Source organism: Pristis pectinata, chromosome 29, assembly GCF_009764475.1.
Source record: "Pristis pectinata isolate sPriPec2 chromosome 29, sPriPec2.1.pri, whole genome shotgun sequence".
NCBI classification, from domain to species: domain Eukaryota; kingdom Metazoa; phylum Chordata; class Chondrichthyes; order Rhinopristiformes; family Pristidae; genus Pristis; species Pristis pectinata.
Genome location: NC_067433.1, coordinates 9582744 through 9607009, shown reverse-complemented (window position 1 = coordinate 9607009; position 24266 = coordinate 9582744). Strand labels below are relative to the sequence as shown.

The window sequence follows — 24266 nt, the reverse complement described above, 5'->3', positions numbered from 1 at the left end:
AATACATCTTTTTGCGTAGAGTGTTCTGGGGGCAGCCTGCAAGTGTCGCCAAGCTTCCAGCACCAACATAGCATGCCCACAACTTCCTAACCCGTACGTCTTTGGAATGTGGGAGGAAACCGGAGCACCCAGAGGAAACCCACACAGACACGGGGAGAACGTAAAAACTCCTTACAGACAGTGGCCGGATTTGAACCCAGTTCACTGACGTTGTAAAGCGTTATGCTAACTACTATACTACCGTGACCTCTAAATGGGTTAGTGTAGGATTAGTGTAAAAATGGATGCTTAATGGTGCAGACTTGGTGGGCTGAAGGGTCTGTTTCCTTGTTCTTTGACTCTCTGATATCGTACCTGACAAAACAGTACAATATTTTTCTGGGATATTTCATAGTGTAATTGAGGCAAAGGATTTGTATTTAAAACCTCCTCAATTTAGGATTTTGTCTGAATTTCTTAGAAATTGGACACACTGGTACACACTTTTGTGCCTTGTGCACAAGTACAGTTTAGCTCATGTCAGATCAGGCACACAGTCATTTCTGGGCATCCTTGGGGAATTTGACCTGGGAACTTCTGGGCTGGTTCACCTGAGCCTGACTGATATTTGCCTGGGGTCAGTCGCACAGCTAATCACCACGGATCACACAATCGGAACTTCTGCGGTGACCCTCTGATCTTCCCTGTTCCTTCACAACAAAATCAAGAACATATCAGGGAGATTGGGGAGAGAGGAGGTCCATTAAAGGGTCCTACATCGATGTTCTGCACGCAGCATTACTCAGCTTTACTTTTCAATGACCAGCTGGAACTCCTTTCACTGATCCTAAGGTGAATGAGCCCAGAAACTCCCAGAGCGGCCCAGAAACTCCCAGGGCTGCCCAGAAACTCCCAGTGTTGTCTGTAACTTCTTGGGGCTGCCCAGAAATGACTGCAAGTGCAACCTTGCCTGTGCAAAACAACATTTATGCAGAAAACGTAAAAAAAGTGTGTGCACGTGGGTTCACTTTCTATGAAAATGTATTCATACAAAATCCTGATTTTTGTTTTGAAGGGGGTTTAATACTTTAAATTCCTTCTGAGTTGTGTGCAGCCATTATCAACCTGCAGCTCACATGGGGCTCTTTGGGAGAGGACCAGGTCGAAGTCTGATCAACCCCTCCCCAGCACCATGTCCGCCAACAGAAAGGGCAGGAGTGAGTTCTGTATGGGGCAACACACAACGCTGGATGAACTCAGCAGATCAAGCAGCAGCTATGGAGGGAAATGGACAGTCAGCGTTTGGGGTCAAGACCCTTCACCTGGACATTATAGGTCCTGACAGGAATAGTATGGTTCCTGTTTTACTGCATGAATTGGTGAGCCAAATACCAATGAATTTTGCGCAGCTTTTTGGGAGAAAGAATTGCAATCCAACAAGTTTAACACAGCCCATTGGAGGTTGAACTCCAATTTCTGACTCTGTGTTTCTGTTGATAAATCAGTTTCGTTGGCCCCATCTTTGTGAAGTTGTTGCAGCAGCCATTTTGAAAACTGGACCCAGAACAGCAGCTGGTAACAGTGCTTTGCTGAGGGAACAGAAATGACTCGGGTTTGCCTGTTCTTGTCAAACCACAGGTCATAAAAGTTTATTGTCTTCTAAACTGGCTGAGAGGTGTTAAGAGCCAAGTAATAAATGGGTAAACACCACCTGATGCATTCACCTTGTGTGCACGACTTTGCTCCTCTGCTGATTCACCAGTCGAACTTCTTCTGAGTGATTCCTGATTATCTGAGGGATGCTCGCTGACGAAAGCTGATCGTTTCTACACTCCAAAGCAGATATCTCCAGCCTCCTTGATTCTGGGACCTTAATGGCCAAAGATATAGGAGCAGAGTCAGGCCACTCGGCCCATTGAGTCTGCTCCACCATTCAATCATGGCTGACTTTTTTTTCTCAACCCCATTCTTCCCTTAACCCCCTTTCCAATCAAGAACCCGCTCAATCTCTGCCTTCAATACACCCAATGACTTGGCCTCCACAGTCTTCCGTGGCAACGGGTTCCACAGATTCACCACCCTCTGGCTGAAGAAATTCCTCCTCGTCTCAGTTCCAAAGGGACTTCCCTTTATCCTGAGGCTGTGCCCTCGGATCCTAGATTCCCCCACCAATGGAAACACTGCTCTGACGGAGGATTAGGTGGAGGTTGTAAAATCAGCAGCAGAGGAACCAGAGGAAGATGCCCTGCACTGAAAGCTCAGAACATGCTTCTCTTCTTCCTTCACTGGGGACCTTGGCCATTCACAGCTCGTTCTGTCTAGCAGTGGCCAAGGCAGTGAGTGCTCAGCCAAGAGGTTGTATCAGTCAAAGGGCATGGCTACAGGCCCTTTGGCCCACTAAGCCCATGCTGACCATCAACCATCCATTTACACCAATCCCATTTATTCTTCCCACATTTCCATCGATTCTCCCCACCTTCTCTCACTCCCCGAAACATTAAGGGCAATTTACAGTGGCCAGTTATCCCACCATCCTAATCTTTGGATTGTGGAAGGAAACTCGAGCAATCGGAGGAAACCCACATGGTCATGGGGAGAACGCGCAAATTCCACACAGACAGCGCCCGGGCTCAGGATTGAACCTGGGGTCTCTGTTGCCGTGAGGCAGCAGTTCTACCAGCTACGCTGCCCTAATCCTGCTTGTGTTTGCACACTTTTGCCAGCAGGGGTTACCAGAGAGCGATCGGGAGCTTGGTAGTGATGAGTGTTGATTCAATGGCACCTCTGCCTTGTACCTCAAAGTCCAACCTGAGAGCTCGAACTTTGGGCCAGATCGAAGCAACTTATTAGAAAATCATCTGCATATCATTCCCACCCCCCCCCCCCCCCGTCACCTGGATCCACCTATCACCTGCCAGCTCTTACTACACCGCTACCCTCCACCTTTTTATACTGGCTACCTCCCCTCTTTCTTTTCCAGTCCAGATGAAGGGTCTTGACCCGAAACGTTGACTGTCCATTTCCCTCCATAGACGCTTCCTGACCCGCTGAGTTGCTCCAGTGCTTTGTGTGTTGCAACTAATCCGTGACTCTAAAGATGCTAGCTCAGACAAACTAAAACTTTCCAGCTCTAAATGGTTCTGAACCACAATCAGCTTGGGTTTTACCACCAGAGCAAACCTTATGTATTTGGTGTTAAAAAGGATAAACCTCACCAGCTATAATTTGATATCAAACAAATGTGTGATTAATGGTACATACTTTAGTGTGCCTCTGTTCACTTGAGCTCAGCTGAGCTGATTGGCGTTAAACCAGTGTAGTCTTAGGCTTTGATCCAGATGGTTTTGGGCCTGTGGTTTTAGGCTTGATTCCAGGATGGTACATCTTATGCAGAGCTGGCTGCTAAACTACCAGTTTATTCATACTGTCATGAGTAACAACTCTTGGCATTTATGGTGACAGGATTTTTTTTGTATTCTTCTGGACTGCTCTTGTCCCTGATGACAACTCATTGATAACTGTGGCCTGGAGGATATCCCAGAGGACCTTTGAGACCAACAAGTGAAGCTATGTTAGTGGGGACAATGGCTGTTTACTGGACTAGTATTTGGAGGTCTAGAACAATGATTTGGAAATGTAATTTGAATCCTACCATGACTGCTTGAAAATTTAAACTCAGCTAATTAAATAAAACTGTTAATGCAATGCAAATATCAATAATAGTGAGCATGGTAATTCCAACTGTAAAAAGCCATTTGATTCACTGATGTTTTTTAAGGAAGGCAAGCTGCTGTCCTCCTCTGCTCTGGCTTATAGCTCCAGGGGCAACAGTTTGATCCTGATTTTGGTGCTGTGTATGTGAAGTTTGCACATTCTCCCTGCTGGTTGCACATTCTCCCTGCCTGGCTGGGTTTCCTCCGAGTGCTCAGGATTCCTCCCACAAGGCAAAACATGCAGGGCAGTTAATTAGCTGCTGTAGTTACCCCTTGGTGTCGTTTAATGGGAAAAGTCTGAGGAAACAGAGATTGATTGGAGTCAAAGAATGAAATTTAAATTGAGACATGAAGAAGGAAAAGAGACTGCAGAAGGGATGAAACTCATAAGAGTTCTGATTATTTCCGGAGAATGAGTATATAGAGAGTTATACAGCCTTTCAGCCCAGCTCATCCATGCCAACCAAGCTGACTGTCTGAGCTAGTTCCATATACCTGAGTTTGGCTCATACCCCTCGAAAGCTTTTCTATCCATATACCTGTCCAAGTGTCACACGGAAATGTGGGGAAATGGGATTGCTCTAAGAGTTAGTGTAGACTAGATGGGCCAAATGGTATCCTCCTATCTCATATGAGAAATGTATCGGAATTGGACAGTGCTGTCCATGAACCATGCATTTATGGTCTATGGTCCTGGAAATGGTGACCATTGTATGTTGTAGGACACTACTGCAATAGTCAGGCCATCTGGTGTTTTAGCACAACAAACAATATGCTGGAGGAACTCAGCAGGTCAGGCAGCATCCATGGAGAGAAATGGACAGTCGATGAAGTATCTCGATCTGAAACATTGGCTGTCCATTTCCCTCCACAGATGCTGCCTGACCTGCTGAGTTCCTCCAGCATCTTGTTTGTTGCTCCAGATTCCAGCATCTGCAGTCTCTTGTGTCTCCACGATGTTTTAGCACATCAGATTCAGGGAGCACACAGAAGATAAGTCCCACGCTCACAGTAAACTGACAGATTTTCCTTCGCAATTGATTTGTGCGTCAAATTTAATAGCAAAGCTGTGGGAATCAGGTGATCCAGCTGCAGGGCCAGATGTTCGAGTGACTGGTGTTGTCCAGGGAGCTGTGGTGATCTCCCCCTGCTCTTCTTCAAGGCATCGTGACTGGACCTGAGTACCTGAAAAGAGCAGAGAACTCCCAAAAGCCATCCGTGCATTACAGCTGTTTGGGGTTGAACCTGTGGGTGAGAGGATTCAAAAGCTACCAAGTTTCCATTTCAAAAGCAAGAGTGAACCACAGCCAACACTGAGGTACGATGCCAGAAGTTAAATATGAATACAAAAGGCAATTAAAAGCATTTCTGGTGAGGGAAGTCATGAAGTGACGTGGTCAGCAGGTAATGTGTCATAAAGTGATGGCTGAGCAAAGGATGCGAGGCGCAGACAAAATGGCAGGGCATTCGGTAGCCAAAGCTTATGTGTTAGTAGCCCCACAGTTGTAGGAGGAAGAGAATACTGAATGCAAAAAAATTCCATGTTTTTAGGGGATATGGGCCAAACGTGGGGCTCGCTCGAGTAGTCAACTTGGTTGGCATGGTTGAGTTGGGCTGAAGGGCCTCTTCCTGTGCTTTATAACTCTGTGAGTTTCAGGAAGGGACAAACTGCAGTCAGAAGTGTAGTGGTTAGCGTAACGCTTTACAGCGCCAGCGACCCAGGTTCAAATTCGCCCAAACGTAAGGAGTTTGTACATTCTCCCCATGTCTGCGTGTATTTCCTCCGGGTGCTCCGGTTTCCTCCCACATTCCAAAGATGTACAGGTAAGGAAGTTGTGGGCATGCTATGTTGGCACTGGAAGTGTGGCGACACTTGCGGGCTGCTCCCAGAACACTACGCAAAAAGATGTATTTCTCTGTGTGTTTTGATGTACATGTGACTCTTACTCCTTGAACATGTTGTATTTTCTGCAGGAAATGATCCTGAAGAGAGCTGCCGACATCGCGGAAGCGCTGTACAGTGTTCCACGTACGCCCAACCAGCTTCCCGCCCTCTCTAACACTCCCAGCCACAGTAGCATGATGAGGATGAACTCATACAGCGGCCAGCTGGGAGTCAGCATCTCAGAGTCCGCACAGGGCAACAGCCAAGGTAAGCCCACGTACGGCTACTCACTGCCATCCTTACCACCGGGGTACATAGACTGAGTGTTGGCTGAATTAGCCGGGGTTCCAGTGCTCACTCAGCTACTCATATTGAGTAGTGCTTGAGGCTGGAGGTTTGACTGTAACCCTCAGGTGTCCTTGATTTCCCAATGAAGTTGCATCTTTTTTCATTTTTGGTACCTGTTTCTTAGCTGAATAGATTCCCTGGTGAAGAAGACAGCCCTTCGGCCCTCCCATTCTGTACTAGCCATCAACACCGCCCCCCCACTCCATTTACAGTAATCCTACATTAATCTTATCTTTGAATTCTCCCCACTTGGCCATTGACATGCCCCAGTTTCTACTGCTTACCAACATATGAGGGGAAATTTACAGTGGACAATTAACCTACCAATATGAACGTCTCTGTGATGTGGGAGGAAACCGGAGCACCCAGAGGAAACTCACGCAGTCACGGGGAGAGCGTGCAGACTCCACATAGACAGCATCAGAGGTCAAGATCAGTGGAGCGGTGAGGCAGCGGTTCAGCTAGCTGCACCACCATCACTTTCCTTCATTAGCGCTGGGTCTAAGTCCGAGAACTCTCTCCCCAACAGCTCTGTGGGAGCACCTTCACCAGAAGGACTGCAGTGGTCCAAGAAAGTGACTCTTACCCCCTCCCCAGTGGTACGTAGTAATGGGCAGATGGCCTTGCAAGTTTGAGAAGCTTTAAGCCCTACTCTAATTCACAGTTTTGATTACGAAAATCTCAGAAGATCTTTCCTACTGTTTTAATCAGCAGCCTTCTTGCTTTTAACAGTCATTTTGTGCTCTGAATAAGTTTAAAGACCATGAAAGTATTAGCAGAATCATTGCTGAAGATATCATTGTCCAAGTTCCCCTCCCATAGTCTCAGGAAACCATCATGTGTCATTATTACTGTGCAGATGTGTAGAGTGGGCACAGGGTGCCGTGAAGTCATTCAACAATGGTCTTGTTGTGCTGGGAATGAGTTTAACACACACACACACACGCAGTGATTAGGAGACTATTTGAGTAGCTTGTTAACTGTGAAATCACTTATGAAGAATATGTTGGCCCTCTCTGTAGTTTAGTCTTTGTTGTTATTACTCCCACTGAGAAGCTGTAATAAGATCGACGGAGCCTGTCACTCGATCTATTAGTTTCCCAATGTGTTGCAGTGCATGTTTTGGTACCAAACCAAGGCAGATCAGAGAGAGGTGGAAGAGAGAGAGAAAAGGAGAGAGAGAGAGAGAGAGAGAGAGAGAGAGAGAGAGCTAGGACTGATGGCTTCACATTTTGCCTCGTTAATTGGCCAAATGCCTGCAGCGAAACATGTGCTGATTCCATTCTGCGTTTGACAGGCCCTTTAGGCAGATGTTAGCAGAAACTCTCTGGCTGTTGCTGAGCATCTTAACCTGGAGTGACTGGAATGGACACAAACCTGCCCTCGTCAAATCCCCCCGTCTCCTCCACAGTGCGATCGACGTCATGAATCATTCAGTGTTATTTCAAGCACATTAAGGGAGTTTATTTTAGAGTGAAGATCTTGCAGATTTGATGTGCAAGTTTGTGTTGAACTGTGTCATACTTCCTGAGACTTGCTTTCCTTGGCCTGACATTGCCGCCGTAGAATTGGGACGCTGCATGAAACATTAACTGTGATCAGAATAAAAATAGAGAAGGCGGAGAATGCCGAGCCGGGTCAGTAACCCAACATCTAGCGGCAGGCCGTGGACAGCGTTGAGTCCAAGTTCCAGAGAGCTGCACCGGGCATGATTTGGAAGACTGCAGCATTTTTGGAGAGGAGCGCCAGGAGTTGACGGATCCCGTTGAAGTCGGTGATTTTCCTCTCACAGAGGGAGGTGAATCTCTTGAATTCTCCACTCCAGAGGGTTGTTCAGGCAAGACCACTGGAGGTATCTGACGAGGAAGGAGATAGAGTTACACAGCACGGAAACAGATCCTTCAGCCCAACTCGTCCATGCTGACTAAGTCGTCTACTTGAGCTAGTCCCATTTCCCCGCATTTTGGCCCATATAAGATATCTTTATTAGTCACATGTACATCAAAACACACAGTGAAATGCACCTTTTGCGTAGAGCATTCTGGGGCAGCCCGCAAGTGTCGCCACACTTCCGGCACCAACATAGCATGCCCACAACTTCCCAACCTGTACATCTTTGGAATGTGGAAGGAAATCGGAGCACCCATGCCTCTTTTCTGTCCATGCACCTGTCTTAATGTCTTTTAAACCTTGTAATTGTACCTGCCTAATGTTAATAATTGAAGGCTCTGTGGAATTGGCACTGAGAAGACGTTGAGGCCAGGAGCAGATCAGCCATGAATGACAGAGCGGGCTTGAGAGGCTGGGTGACCCGCTCCTGCTCCTATTTTCTTGTGTCTGCTTGTTATTTCACAGCAAAGCACGGCTCCCATTCAGTTTGTGGGCAGGTCAGGAACTAACGAGGAATCCTCGTGAGTCACTGGGCAGTTTATCGGATGTGCTGTCAGCCTGTGACTCAAAAGGAATTGGAAATCGGCAGCAATTGGCTCATATTATGCTGTTGGATGTGTAGGGGTAAGGAAGTCATATTGCAATTGCGTAGGGCCTTGGTGAGATTGACCTGGAGTATTATGTACAGTTTTGGTCTTCCTATCCAAGAAAGGATGTGCTTCATAGACGGAGTGCGGCAATGGTTCACTGGACTGGTTCCAGGGTTGGTGGATTTGCTGTATGAGGGGATATTGGCTGGACTAGGGCTGTATTCTTTAGAGTTTAGGAGAATGAGAACAGATCTCATCAAAACCTACAAAGTTCTTAAAGAGCTTGACGAGGTGGATTCAGGGAGGATGTTTCACTTGGCTGTAATGTCAAGGACCAGGGCACACGGTTTCAGAATAAGGCGTAGACTGTTTAGGACTGAGATGATGAGATTGGCAAATCTGTGGGATTCTTTTCCCTGGAGGGCTGCAGAGTCTGAGTCACTGAGTTAAATCAGTACAGTCGATGGATACCTGGACGTTAGAGGAATGACAGGATAGTGCAGGAAAATGGAGCTGAGGTAGAAGATCAGCCACGATAATTGGAGCTGCAGGTTCGATAGGATAAGGTGGCCTACTCCTGCTCCACATGAAGGATCGCCCCCCAAAACATTAGCCATTTCCCTCCATTGATGTTGTCTGACGCATTGAATCTGTCCAGCATCTTGTGCGTTGCTCCAGATTCCAGCGTCTGCAGTGTCCTGTGTGGCCACTCCTGCTCCTGTTAGTTATGTTCTAAAGTTCTGAAGGATGGATATGGTTTTCCTAAAGAACACATAGAAGAACTTGTGATTCGGTGTAACACGTACAACTAGTGAAGTGCCACAAACAATCTGCTGGAGGAACATTGATGCAGGGTGTCCTGATGAGGCAGTCCTGATGCAGGGTTTCAACCCAAAATGTCAACAGTTCCTTTCCCCCCACAGATGCTGCTCGACCCGCTGAGTTCCTCCAGCAGATTGTCGCTCCAATTTTGTGCCTCTTGGTGAAGTGCCACTTCTACTGATCTTACTGCTACTCATTCAGTGTTTCACCTGGGTGCTTTGTGCAGGGTCAAGTTTAAAATTATCCTTCCTTTCAGGAACCTCCTGGTTAGCGAGGTGACACAGCGGTTAATTTCCCAGACTAGCGATCCCAAGACCAGGGCCAACAATCCACAGACCTGAGTTCAAATCCCACCAAGGCACTTGTAGAATTGAAATTCAGTTAATAATTTCAAACAATTCCAATAACTAGTCATTAATAACAATGACCACAAAAACGACCAGCTCTTCTGAAAACTCATCTGGTTCACTAAGGTTCTGCAGGGAAGGAAATCTGCTGTCCTTACCCAGTCTTACCTACATGTGACTCCAGACCCACCTCAAATAGTTGACTGAAAAGTGGCCTAGCAAGCTACTCAGTTGTCACCACCACCTACTCAGAGGCAATTAAAGATGGGCAATAGATGGTGGTGAATCTGTGTAACAACAGAATAGACAAGGGTGAAGTCCCAGCGTTTCTGGAATAATCAATCATAGACCCCCAGTGCCCCCTGTTGGATAATAAAGTGACACAGTGGTAAAACTGCTGTCTCACAGCTCCAGTATCCTTGGTTCAATCCTGACCTCCGGTTCTGCCTTTGTGGAGTTTGCATGTTCTCCCTGTGACCACCTAGGTTTCCCCTGGGTTCTCCAGTTTACTCCCACATCCCAAAGGCGTGCAGGTTGATAGATTAATTGGCCACTGTAAATTGGGCCCAGTGTGTAGGTGAATGGTAAAATCTGGGGGGAGCTGATGGGAATGTGGGGAGAATAAAATGGGATTAGTGTAGGATTAGTACTCAATAGTTGGCCTGGAATGTTTGGGCTGAAGGGCCTGTCTCCATGTTATAGAACTCTGCATTAGGTTGTGGTTGTTCTCTGTGGGGCAGATCACACTTGGCTGTTGATACTGTCAATATTTAGTACTGAAAAAGAAAATAAAAACCTTGCCAGGACTGAGGTCAAGACGGCGTTAGAGGTTTTCACTGTGTACAATAGGATCAGGGCTGAAGAGAGATGAGTGAAGCAGAAGAGCTCTCGTTGTATCCATCCTGTCACTGTCAACGGTGACCTCCTGTGGCACATGTACAATCCAGCAAACAGTCAGGGTCCATCAACAGGATTTGCAAGTAGGAGGGAGGCTGCATTCCTTTGCAATAAAGACATTTTTCATTACTCAGTCAATTTTAATTTCCATCAGTTGTTCCTGTGATGTGACCGTCACCGGCAATTTATTGTCCATCCCAAGTACGCCAGACCTGAGAGGCAACTAAACATGGATTTGGAATCACGTGTAGGCCAGTTCAGCTAATGACACTGCAAGAAACTGCAGAGAGTTGTGGACACAGCTCAGCACATCATGAAAACCAGCCTCCCCTCCATGGACTCTGTCTACACTTCTCGCTGCCTTGGTAAAGCAGCCAACGTAATCAAAGACCTCACCCACCCCGGACTTTTTCTCTTCTCCCCCTCCCATTGGGCAGAAGATACAAAAGCCTGAAAGCATGTACCACCAGGCTCAAGGACAGCTTCTGTCCCGCTGTTATAAGACTATTGAGCGTCACCTAGTACAGTAAGATGGACTCTTGACCTCACAAGCCACCTTATTGTGTGTGTGTGTGTGTGTGTGTATGTGTGTGTCCCTCCCTCTCCCTCTTCCTCCCCCTCCCCCACCCCCTCTCCCTCCCCCTCTCTCCCTCTCTCCCTCTCCGTCTCTCTCACTCACTCTCTCTCTCACTCTCTCACACACTCTCTCACTCTCTCTCTCTCTCTCTCTCACTCTCTTCACCACCCGCCCCACCTCCCTGGAGGGAAATGGACAGCTGATATTTCAGGTTGTGACCCTTAATTTGGTCCAGATAAAATGGACTATCCATTTCCCTCCATAGATGCTGCCTGACCCACTGAGTTCCTCCAGCACCTTAGTGTGTTGCTTCAGATTCCAACATCTGCAGTCTCTTGTATCTCTGTGAAAGATTCTGCCAGTGTGTATCTGGTTGCTCTAGTCATAGAAGGGTAGGGGCCAGCTGCTGGAAGATGGGATTAATATGGATCGGTGCCCATGTTAGCATGGACATGGTGGGCCAAATGGCCCTGTTTCCATGCTGTGTGACTCTGTGACACTCTGGCAGGGTTCAGTTGCCAGTGATCCATTGCCACATAGTTTCAGGATCGACACCTCTCCTATCTCCGAGGAACATACAAGACAAGTGTGGTACCTCCAATCTGCCAAGAGAGAATGTCAGACACAATGCATCCTTCGTGGATGCTTGGCGTAGCCAGGTGGTGCATTAGCCAATTAGGTTGCCAAGGGGATGGCCCTCATCAACACCATCATTTGGCAAACAGGCATTAGAAAAACTGGCCATGGTTTTGTTGCTACATACAGGTGACGTGCTTCAGTCCGGAGAAAGAGCATGCCTGGACTCCCAAGATTGGCAAATGTTTACAAGCAAAAAAATGTGAATTTTGTCTTTGAATTATGTTGTATTGGTGCCTCGGTACTCTACAGCCAAGTCTTCCTCCCTTTTTGTGGGCAGGTTACATTCACAATAGCAGCAGCATCCCTCCTCGATGCCATGTTATGCTAACCTGTTCCTCCACTGTATATACAGACTGGTTATACTGGTGGGGACACAAGACACTGCAGAGGCTGGAACCTGGAGCAACAAACAATCTGCTGGAGGAACTCAGCGAGTCGAGCAGCATCTGTGGGAGGAAAGGAAGTATCAACATTTCGGGTCGAAACCCTGCATCAGGACCGATGCGGGGTTTTGATGCGGATTCTGACACAGGGTTTCAACTCGAAACATCAACAGTTCCTTTCCTCCCACAGATGCTGCTCAACCCACTGAATTCCTTCAGCAGATTGCGTGTTACTCGTTATATTGGTGCCTCAGTACCTCTGTGTATGGCAACTTGGTATATCGGTGCTCCAAACTTCTTCCTCTGTATATACAGACTGGTTATCTCGGCGCTATGGTTCACCAGTCTCCCTCTGTGTAAGCAGATGGATGAGACTGGATGAACCCAGTCTCCCTCTGTATAAGCAGACTGGGTTCATCACAGCCACAGTACTAACCCTGTTCTTCGCCAACTGTTATATTGGTGCCTTGGCACAGTATCCTCAGTCTTCCTCTGTTTTTGTGGGCTACAACAGCAACAACATCTCTCCCTGGGGCCATGGTACACTAACCTCATTCTCCCTCTATATATACAGACTGGTTATATTGGTGCCTTGGTGCACGAACCCCAGTCCTCCTCTGTATATGCCAACTGGATTCATCAGTCCCTCAGTACACTGACCCTGTTCTTCACCCTGTATACGTTGACTGTTATATTGCTGCCTTGGTGCATTGACCCTGTTCTTACTCTGTATATGTGAACTGTTATATTGGTGCTTTGGTACACTGATGCTAGTCTTTCTGTGTTTCTGTGGACAGGTTACATCCACAACAGCAGCAGCATCTCTCCCCGGGGCTATGCACCCACCCACTCACCACAACAGTCAAACTATAGCACAGTTGGCGGTAACATCAATGGCTACAGCAACGTGCCAATGTCGAACCTCGGTGTGCCCAGTTCCCCAGGATTCCTAAACAGCTCTCCCGCCAGTTCACCCTATGGGAGTAAGTGTCATTTTTCTTCAATGTAACTCTACAAGACGGAGGCAGTCTCACTAACTTATTTTCCCAACGGTTCTCTTGCTTCTCACGCAACAACCTGATGTGTTGGAGGGGTTTTTGTGCAGCTGGGGTCAATTATTTTGTCAGCAGTGTGGTTCTACATCCAGATTTCAGCAAGGTTTTGGTCCTGGTTCCAAATGGTTTGTGGAGCCACAGGAGACTGCAGTTGCTGAAATCTGGAGCAACTCACGAGATGCTGGAGGAACTCAGCGGGTCAGGCAGCATCTGTAGAGGGAAATGGACAGTCAGCGTTTTAGATCAAGATCCTTTATCTGGACTCCATCTTGACGCAAAACATCGACTGTCCACTTCCCTTCATAGATACTGCCTGACCCGCTGAGTTCCTCCAGCATCTCATGAGTTGCTTCAAATGGTTTGTGTCAGGTTTCAAAACTGGGCTCAGGGAATTGGTGGGGGAGGGGGGAGGGAAGGGAAAACCCAGGTTTTTGTGGGATGCTCTTCAACAAGGGAATTGTTCCTTTTCCAAATCATTGTCCAGTGATCCCAGTCTGAGGCGATGTCAGGGAAGGACCATCAGAATGATTCTAAAAACTGGTGCGATGTCGCCCAGGATTAGAAGTTCCTAAATGTGCGACTGGTGGTGAGCTGGTCATTGTTGGACCTCATGGGACTTGAGTTTATGCAGTAGTGCAAAACAGGAAACTGGCTGTTGTCAGTCCGCAATCTTGTAAGCACCCCTGATTCCTTTTTTTCGATTGACCACAACGTAATTCTGACAGTAGAATCACTTACATATGTGGTTACTAGTGCCAACCCGGTTGGTTTCTGCTTGGAACTTTAATACGATTTTTAGCCTCCCAAAACCACATCATCTACCACCAAGGAGGACAAGGGAAGCAGGTACAGGGGAACAACACCACCTGCAGGTTCCCCTCCAAGTCACACATCATCCCCACGTGGAAATATATCATTAGTCCTTCACTGTCACTGGGTCTAAGTCCTGGAACCCCTTCCCCAACAGCACCTTCACAAGAAGCAGTTGAAGAAAATGGCCCGTCACCACCTTCTCAAGGGTTACTTAGGGATGGGCAGTAAATGCTGGTCTCGTCAGCAGTGTTCACATCCCAAAAAGGCAATTAATGATAAAGTAAAATTGAGAATCTGATGTGTGTTCATGTCTGAAAGATACTTCAGGCCCAGACATAGCTTTGCCTCTGCAATCTCTCGGCATGAAGATATGAGCTCTTTATGGGACCAGCAGCCTGTTGCAAAGCAAACTGCCCAGGTAGGGGGTATTGGGAGGGAAGTTGAAACATTAAGAAATAAGCAGTGGCATCACATTACAAGTGAGAGCCAAAACTGGAGAAGGAAGGGTGTTGTGCAGTCTTAACCACATCCAAAAACCTGGGAAACAACTGCTTTTCTCCCCCCTCAGCTGTGGACAAATGAGCTGTAGTAGATAATTGCATGCATTTTTGTTTCAAGAACTGAGACTGCAGGGCATAGGTTGACTTTGCTTTTTGGATAAGCTGTTACAGTTTGTTCAGTTTGGACACTCTCACCTCCTCCTACTTCACACCATTAACTCCTTGCCAGACACTTGTCCTCCTCAAACCTCGAGGGAGTGATATCATTGCAGACTGTGTAATCTTCATGGAATTCTCCCCCTCGCAACTTTCTTCCCTTTCTTCCTTGAAACACACACAGGCTGGGATACAATGCCTCAGGAGCAAGAAGCTCTCTAGTACCCTCACCCACGTGGCTTTCCTTCACGTGTAAACTTAGAATGTGAGACTTGACAAGCTATTCAGTATGAAAGGCATCACATCATCTCAGTGCTGTCCTCAATAATCCCTCTTAAATCAAAATATGACATTTTAATATAGATGCTCTTTCAGCTTGCTCTCAATATAACATGGTCTTCCAATCATGCTTCCAGTTTAGTCAAAACCTATGTTTTCCCTGTGTGCTTTTAATAGTTTAATGAAGATTACATTGCAATCTGATGCTCCATATTCTCCAGGGAATGTGGCACTTCTAAAGTTTATTGCACTGGTATAATTTGTTTGATTACAAAATAATGTAATGTAATGTCTCTTTTCAAATATATAGCACATAGTGACATACTGTACATTACTGAAGTGTAACACTCCCAAACATATTGTTGTAGAAGCACGTTGCGTGAAACTGTGTGCCGTATCCCTGTCTTTAGTACATAATGCATATTATATAAAATTGGGTATTTAGTTCCGATAACAAAGAACGCTGTATAAATTTCATCTCTATCACTTACACTAAAAGAAAACGTAGTTGCTGTCTGTGCAACTCCACTTTCGATGTAGCATGCCATTGACCTCTACATATCTGATTTATGAACACAGACCAAGCAACGGAGAATAAATTTCTACTGTGTTCCTGGGGTACAACACAAGTGTACATGTTATATTATGAGACACTTTGCGTTGCTGCATACACTGTTGCTGTATTTATGACATATAAAACAACTTTCACATGCACGCCTACAAGCTTTTATTCCTACATCTACATGCCTAACAGAAATTTCGTATGTAAATGTCACACTGTAATTACAATGATCTCTCAGTGGTGGCATTGTAGCAATCGACCTGTATTATAAATGAACCTACCACCATGAATCCCAAAATTATCATGTAGCTTTATAATCATGTGTAATTACTGAGGCCCTGACTCAATTATGATGTTGCGGAAATAGAGAAATCCGCAATTTCAGGTGCCTGCCATCCATCCCACTAATCCCAGATCCCAGGCTCACCTGTTCCTGCAGTAGATTCCGGGATCCCAACCAATTCACATCCCTGGACTGGAACCATGAGCTGCAGTGCACCAAGGCGTGCATATTGATAAATGATGACAACTACACAAAAAAACTCGCTACAAGCACAATTTAATGGCGTAAATCCATAAGACCATAAGATATAGGAGCTGAATTAGGCCAATCAGCCCACTGAGTCTGCTCTGCCATTCGATCGTGGGTGATTATTTTATAAACCCCATTCTCCCGCCTTCTCCCTACAACCCTTAACCCCCTTACCAATCAAGAACCTATCAGTCTCTGCCTCAAATACACCCAATGACTTGGTCTCCACAGCCCATCGTGGCAACCAATTCCACAGATTCAACACCCTCTGGATGAAGAAATTCCTCCTCATCTCTGTTCTAAAGGACCGTCCCTTCATTCTGAGGCTGTGCCCTCGGATCCTGGACTCTTCTACTGATGGAAACATCCTCTCCATCTCCACTCTATCCAGGCTTTTCAGTTAATGTAATGTTTTAAAGAGTATTTAATCTGCTTCCTCCCCCTTGAAACAAACATGCCTCCCGACCTTTGCAAATTGCCAGAAATAATAAAAGTTAATATTATTTTTTTGGAACTTTGTCCATCTTATCCGCAATGGCCACAATTTTTTTGAAGTCCATCCACAAATTAGGCCTTGATAATTAGAAAGAATGAAAATGTCATATGAAAAGAATGGAGTATGTGAGCGAAATACAGGCTGAATTATATCTGTATACCTGATTATTCAATGATTTTTCTGTCCTCTAACCTATTCCACCTGTCCTATGGGAGAGTGGTAATAGATTACATTTATGATTATACGTCAGCGAAGTGCTCGATAGCTTCAAGCTCTATGCAAGTGAGACACATTAAAGCAAGTATAAGTGTGGTTATTTTTTGAATTATTTACAATTCTTTGTAGCGTCATACAGCACAGAAAAAGGCCGTTCTGCTCACCACGTCCATGTTATCTGCCATCAAGTACCCATCCATACTAATCCCATTTACTTGCACTTGATCCATAGCCTTCTAAGCCTTGGAGATTCAAGTGCTCATTTGGGCCCCTTATCTTAGGAAGGATGTACTGATGTTGGAGAGGGTTCAGAGAAGAATTACGAGGATGATCCCTGGAATGAAAGGGCTTACATACGATGAGCGATTGTCGGCTCTTGGACTGTACTCACTGGAGTACAGAAGAATGAGAGGGGACCTCATAGAAACATTTCGAATGTTGAAGGGACTGGACAGAGTAGATGTGGCTAAGTTGTTTCCCATGGTGGGTGAGTCCAGGACAAGAGGGCACAGTCTTAGAATTAGAGGGTACCCATTTAGAACAGAAATGAGGAGAAATTTCTTTAGCCAGAGGGTCGTGGATTTATGGAATTCGTTGCCGCATACAGCTGTGGAGGCCCGATCATTGGGGGTGTTTAAGGAGGAGATTGATAGGTATCTAATTAGTCAAGGTATCAAGGGATATGGGGAAAAGGCCGGGAATTGGGGCTAGATGGGAGAATAGTTTAGCTCATGGTGAGGTAGTGGAGCAGACTCGATGGGCTGAATGGCCTACTTCTGCTCGTTTGTCTTGTGATCTTGTGATATTTCTTAGACGTTGAGAGTCTCTGTCTCCACCACCCCATCAGGCAGTGCATTGCAGATTCCAACCACCTACTGGATGAAACAAATGAGAACATAGAACATTACAACACAGCACAAAGGCCCTTCAGCCCATAATGTTGAATCGACATTTCATCCAGCTCTAAGATCTATGTAACCCTTCCCTCCCACATAGCCCCCTATTTTTATATCGTTCAAATTATTCCTCAGATTCCCTCTAAACCTCTTATCCCTTGCATGAACCTATGGCCTCTGTTGTGGGCACCTTGGTTATGAGGAGAATTTTCCTACTATCTAACCAATATATGCCCTTCCTAGCAAAAAACGAGTTGCCAGAGGAACTCAGTGGGTCAGGCAACATCTGTGGAGGGAAATGGATAGTTGACGTTTCGGGTCGAGACCCTTCATCTTGATTCTAACGTCAGTCCAGATGAAGGGTCTTGACCTGAAAAGTTGACTGTCCATTTCCTTCCACTGATGCTGCCTGACCCGCTGAGTGTCTCCAGCAGCTCGTTTTTTGCTCCAGGTCCCAGCACTTGCTGTCTCTTGTGTCTCCATATGCCCCTTATAATTTTGAATACCTCGATCAGGTACCCCCTCAGCTTCCTCTGCCCCAGGGAAAACAAACCCAGCCTATCCAATCTCTCCTCATAACTGAAACATTCCATCCCAGGGCAACATGCTGGTGAATTTCCTCTGCACCCTGTCCAATGCAGTCACATCCTTGCTCTAGTGTGGTGACCAGAACTGCACACAGTACTCCAGCTGTGGCTGAATCAAAATTGTATCATGACCTCCATGGTCTTATATTCCCTGCCCTGATATGATGAAGGACAACAGCCTTCTTAACTCTTCAAAATTTTAAAAACAGAGTGAGGGTAGGTGAAGGGAAGAAAAAGATGAGCTGAGGTACATTGTTGTATCAGTAACACAAATTGTGCTTTTCGGCAATAACTTAGAAGTTTAGGATTAATATTCCAACAGGTAAAAAAGCATTGAGGTAGATGATCGCCCATGACCTTGTCGAAGGCAGAACAGGCTCGAGGGGCTGAATAGCCCGTTCCTACTCCTGGTTCTTATGTTCTTGTGCTGTGTTGAGTGACAGGGATTCTCCTGATGCTGGGAATATTAACTGCTCTAGCATTAATGCTTTTTTTAAAATCAGCAGTTCACAGGAAACAGTGCAAAGGGCCATCTCAGGCAAACCAAAATTTTCTTAAGACTGCCTGCAAACTATGAAAATCAAAAAATCCCGCAGATGCTAGAAATTTGAAGAAAAAAAGCAGAAAATGCTGGAAACATTCGGCAGATTAGGCAGCATCTCTGCAATATAGATAAAGCAGCATAATATACTTGTAACCGCTACTTTCCCATTAACCCACTTGGTCTTGCCGTATCAGAGATATTGCCTTTATTCTATATATCCCTCCCCCACCTTCTCTACTGCTGAAAACTAATTTGATTTCCTCTCTTTCCTGGACCTGAAATGCTAACTGCTCCTCTTTTCACAGATTCTGTCTGACCTGCTGAGTGTTTCTGACATTTATTTGTTTTATGCCTGCGAACCATGTTGCTTTACCATGTTCTTGCTCTGCTTTAAGCTGAGAATGGATTTTTCAGCAGCCTGATTGGGAAACATAATTGAGAAGCTAAAGTAGTGATGCTGATTGAATTCTAAGCTTAACAAAGGGGATCGTGAGCAACATTGAAGGTTGTGACTTCATTGGTCCTTGAAAGCAATGTGTCTGCTGTTGAAGTATAAACCCTGTAGGCCACAGGTCAATGGGCAAACTTGCTTTTTAAATAATGTGCGATTTTCAGTGAATTTCAGAGGTGCTGCATCCCAAAGACACACTGGTGGGTCAATTGGCTGCTGTTAATTACCCCCCTTAGGTTAGCGGCAAAAAAGACAGAATAAATACAAGTTTCAGGGAAATGAGAGGGGGAATAGGATTTAGGGGATGGTGGTATGGTCTCAATGGGCTGAATGGCCTTCCTCTGTGTCATTGAAAGATATCTGAGGTGATGCTTAGATGAAGCTGAAAGTAGTAAACTCTACCAAGAAACAGATGATGCTCCTGAACCATTAAAGTGCTTTCTTCTCTTTTGTCCCATTATTCTTCATGTCTTTTTCACTTACATGTTTATGGGATGCAGCCATCACCAGCAAGACCCACATTCAGTTCCCATCCATAATGGCCCCTGAGCTGAATGGCTTGCTGAGCTATCACAGAGGGCAGGCAAGAGTCAACCACTCCAGTGGGTCTGGAGTCACCTCTGAAGGATATTAGTGAACCAGATGGGTTTGTGTGACAATCCAATCTTTTCATGGTTACTACTACACCAATTTTTTTTGTTCTTGATTTAGTTAGTGACTCGAATTTAAGCCCTCCCCATCCCCTGCCCCACTGCCATAAGGGATTTGAACTACGGAACCAGGATGAGCTCACTCTGCAGCGAGATTGTCATGGTCCCTTGGCCTTATAAAGAGCCGTAATCACTGCTTCCCACGCTGGGAGAAGCCAGCTGCCTGGTGTTTCCTCTCAGTCTCCAGCAAGAAAGGTCATAGGGATTTTACAACAATGACGTGCATTTGCGTGGCTCCTTTAGGATATTCCATAAATCCCAACCTTTATTTTTAACCAACCCGTAATCAGACAGAAGCTGATGCACAGTCAAAGGAAAGGTGACTAAAGCTTAGCCGAAAAGGAGCACCTTGACAAAGGAGAGGCAGATTTAGGGACGGAAGTTCTAGAGCTCTGGCTCCCAGAACTCAGTGAGGTAAAGGAAGATGGGGATAAGCAAGAGGACAGGATCAGAAGAGGACAGGGATCTGATAGGGAATTGTAAAGATGAGGAGGGGCTTGGAACACAAGAACAGGGGAACCAGGAACCAACATAAGGTCTGAACTGTGGAATAAGTTGAGGCTTTTTTTGGACAGTTACCTACAGCCCTTCCATTTGTAGCTGAAAGCCACTGACACTTTAGTACTTGCTTTGACCCTTGTGATCTGCACACTCCACCTCACTGGGTAAATGAACCAACCACCCAATGACCAATGCAGACTAGGTCTATAAGTTCTGACCACATCAACGGATGAATCCGTAGTATGAATCTGCTGCTCACCTTAACACCTCAAAAATGTAAATAACAACCAAAGGTTTCAACCTACTGACATCCCTGAATAATAAATGATGTAAAGTAGCTTAAATCTTATTGTGTCAGTTCCATGTAATCTATCACCCTGATCACTTTAAAAGGCTTCTCCTTGGGACAACAAGCAAGAGCAGGATGGGGAATTGACTTGGACTCCTCTGTAGTTGAATAGTCACACAAAGAATGCCCACTTGGTTGAGGTGCTGGCAACATCAGCCCAACTCAGAGTTGACGGCTTCTGGAAAGGAGGGAAGGAAAGGGAAGAGAAAAGACAAAAACAAACCTGTGGATGTTGGGAATCTGGAGTCAAAACAGGAAATGGTTCGGGTCAGGCAGCATCTGTTGAACGAGAAGCAGGATTAACATTTTAAAATGCATTTCCAAGGCGTGATGCAATGTGGTGGGTAGATTTATTTTCAACTGGGTGGAACCCAATACTAACCTTTAAGGAGAGCCCCTTTAAATTATAAACTCATAACAAAGCGATGGTTAAAATGTAAAAGTCTAAAGTCAAAGTCGAATTTATTGTCACATGCACAAGTACATGTATGCACAGGTGCAATGAAAATCTTACTTGCAGCAGCATCACAGGCATAAATGGGATAAAGTATTTGTGAAATACTGATCTGCAAACGTGGTATCCTTTAAATTATAGAGTCACAGAATCAAACAGTACACAGACAGGCGCCTTGGCCCACCGAGTCCGCACCCATTTACAGTAATTGGATTTTATTCTCCCCTACATTCCCATCAACTCCCCGAAGATTCTACTGCTCCCCTACACACTTTGCAGTAACCAATTAACCCTCCAACCTGCACGTGTTTGGGATGTGGGAGGAAAGCCAGAGCACCCGGGGGAAATCCACGCGCTCACAGGAAGAACGTGCAAACTCCACACAGATACCGCCAGAGGTCAGGATCGAACCTGGGTCACCGTAGCAATGAGGCAGCACCTCTACTAGCTGCGACACCATGCTACCCATAAACTCATGACAAAGCAATGGCTGGGTGTATTTTCAAATGGATGAAACATTCCCATAGATACCAATCCTTTAAATTATAAAGTCATAGCGAAATGGCGTCTAGGTACATCTTCAAAAGGAAAGAACACCAAATATTGTCTAACAAACTTTGTGCCCTTTAAGTTATAAATGCACCTCACCCCACATATCCAGTACTCCATTTCTGCAGGAGACGTTGGGACTTTATGTCTAAGACAGAGCTGTTTTTTTCTTCCTCCTTTTTGTTTTATTTTCTTGCAGTTATGCCTCCCAGCCCGACTGTGGCCTCTGCCGTCCCTCTCTCCTGCAGCACCTCTGCCATACTTCCCTTCTCATCTTCTGTCTTCCCCGCAGTGAAACAAAAGAGCGCATTTGCACCGGTGATCCGACCCCAAGAGTCCCCCTCCCCAGCCTGCTCCAGTGGGAACGGAAGTGGATTCCGAGGTGAGGAAGAACGGCTTTTTGGCTGAATTGAATTTGTGCGTGAGGAGGCGCGTGGTCCAGGTGTGGAGGACATGGCGAGGGGCGGGTGGTAGGGGAGGCGGAATTGTCATGGCAATGGCACCATATGGGCATTACCAGTTGCTCTAACCCCCGCCCCCAAGTCATAGATTCACACAGCGTGGAAACAGGCCCTTCAGCCCACCAGATCTGTGCCAACCATCAAGCACCCACTTCAATTAGTCTCATTTTTAACTCTCCCTACATTCCCATCAACTCCCTCCAGATTCTGCACTCACCTATACACTGGAATCAAATCGCAGCAGCCAATTAACCTACTGACCCGCACGTCTTCGGTATGTGGGAGGAAACCGGAGCAGCCGGGGAAATCCAGACTTCCAATCTCTCCATATCTCCTTATGACATAGAAAGAAGCCACTTTGGCCCATTGAGTCTATACCAGCCCACAACGCTATCCCATTCTCCTGCTAATTTTCTCTGTAACCCACTCTCCCCACATTCCCATTCACTCCCTTCCCCACCCCGGCTTCTACACACACCCAAACACTAGGAGCAATTTTACAGCAGCCAACTAACCCACCGACCTGCACGCCTTTGGGACGTGGGAGGAAACTGGAGCACTCGTGTGGTCGCAGGGAGAATGTGCAAGCTCCATACATATAGCACCGGAGGTCAGGATCGAACCCGGGTCACTGGAGCTGTGAGCCAGCAACACCATCTGCCGTTCCACTCTGCTGCTCCCCTAAAACTCTCCAGTTGCTTTCCCAGGTAATTCGGGTTGGTGCCTCCACCACCTCTTGTACAGTGAGCTCCTGACCCCCAAAAGTCTCCCCTTATCCTCTGCCTATTAGCTGACACCTCTGCCATATCTCTTCCATTCTCTCTATCAGAGAAGGTAGATCTTCCCTGCCCAACCTCTCATAATCTTGTACACCTCAGATAAATCTCCCTTTCCTCTCCTCTGTTCTAAACAAATTCAGGCCGCTCATTCTCTCTATATCGCCTTATGACATAGAAGGAAGCCATTTTGGCCCATCAAGTCCATACAGCTCACAAAACAATCCCATTCCCCCACTAATCTTCCCTGTAATCTACTCTCCCCACATTCCCATCAATTTCTCCCAAATTCTACACACACCCAAACACTAGGAGCAATTTACAGCGGCCAACTCACCTACCAACTCACATATCTTTGAGTTATGGGAGGAAACCGGAGCACCCGGAGGAAACCCATGCGGTCAGAGGGAAAACAGGCAGACAGACAGCATCGGAGGTCAGGATCGAACCAAGGACATTGGAGCGGTGAGGCAGCAGCTCTACGAGCTGCACCACTGTGCCAGCCTCTGTGTAACTATAACTTTCCACCCATACAATCGCCTCATAAATCTCCCCTGCATCTACTGCAGTGCTCTTCCACCCAATGCAGCATTGTATGGTTATAACTACCTCCCTCTACCAACCAGTCACCCAGACAGTAAAAAGGGTTGCGCTGCCCTGGAGTGGTTAGGAAACTAAGTGTTCTAGAAGATTGTGACTATCAGGGAGGGCTGTGGAAAAGTGAAAGCAGCAAGTAGATTGAAAGGGACTACAAGCTGAAGAGTCTGGATCTAAGGACCATGATCTCAGGAGAAGGGGTCTCCACAATATGAGGAGGATTTTTTTTTCCATTTTTAACATAGCTCATGCGACATAGAAGAAGGCCATTCCAACCCTCGAATCTATGCCGGCCATCAGAGCATTTCACCAGTCCCGTTCCCCACTTATTTCGCCATAACCTATTCTCTCTCATACATGCGCATCAGCTCCCCCCTCCGAATCTCCTCCCACCCACCCACTCTTCCAGAGGCCAGTTAACCCACCTGAACAGCTTTGGGATGCTGGAGGAAACTCAATGCAATGGGTGGAAGTTGAATCCTGTTTGTCCAAGGGTGATTCAGAGTGGCCCAACCACAGGAGGTCAGATTGGGACAGTGAGCAGCATTGAAATTCGATGATGTTCAGAGAATGGTGTGTCTGAATTTTTTTTCATAAATTTGGACTGTCAGGGGAACAATGCACAGAATGTTCACTGGCCTCTCCCCAGGGCACTGCCTTTTGGCTGTCCGAAATTTTGGGGGTTTATTCAGGACACACACACACACACACA

General features: G+C 46.2%; 1 protein-coding gene across 1 annotated transcript in view; it reads left to right on the top strand.

Annotated features, from left to right (window-relative positions):
- Positions 1 to 24266, top strand: part of LOC127584198 (transcription factor COE2-like) — a 246838-nt gene that overhangs the window by 209989 nt on the left and 12583 nt on the right. The window contains exons 13-16 of the mRNA XM_052040789.1: positions 5667 to 5844; positions 7697 to 7699; positions 12868 to 13053; positions 22013 to 22102. Of these exons, the coding sequence (XP_051896749.1) occupies positions 5667 to 5844; positions 7697 to 7699; positions 12868 to 13053; positions 22013 to 22102 (457 nt within the window). The remainder of the gene's footprint in view (positions 1 to 5666; positions 5845 to 7696; positions 7700 to 12867; positions 13054 to 22012; positions 22103 to 24266) is intronic.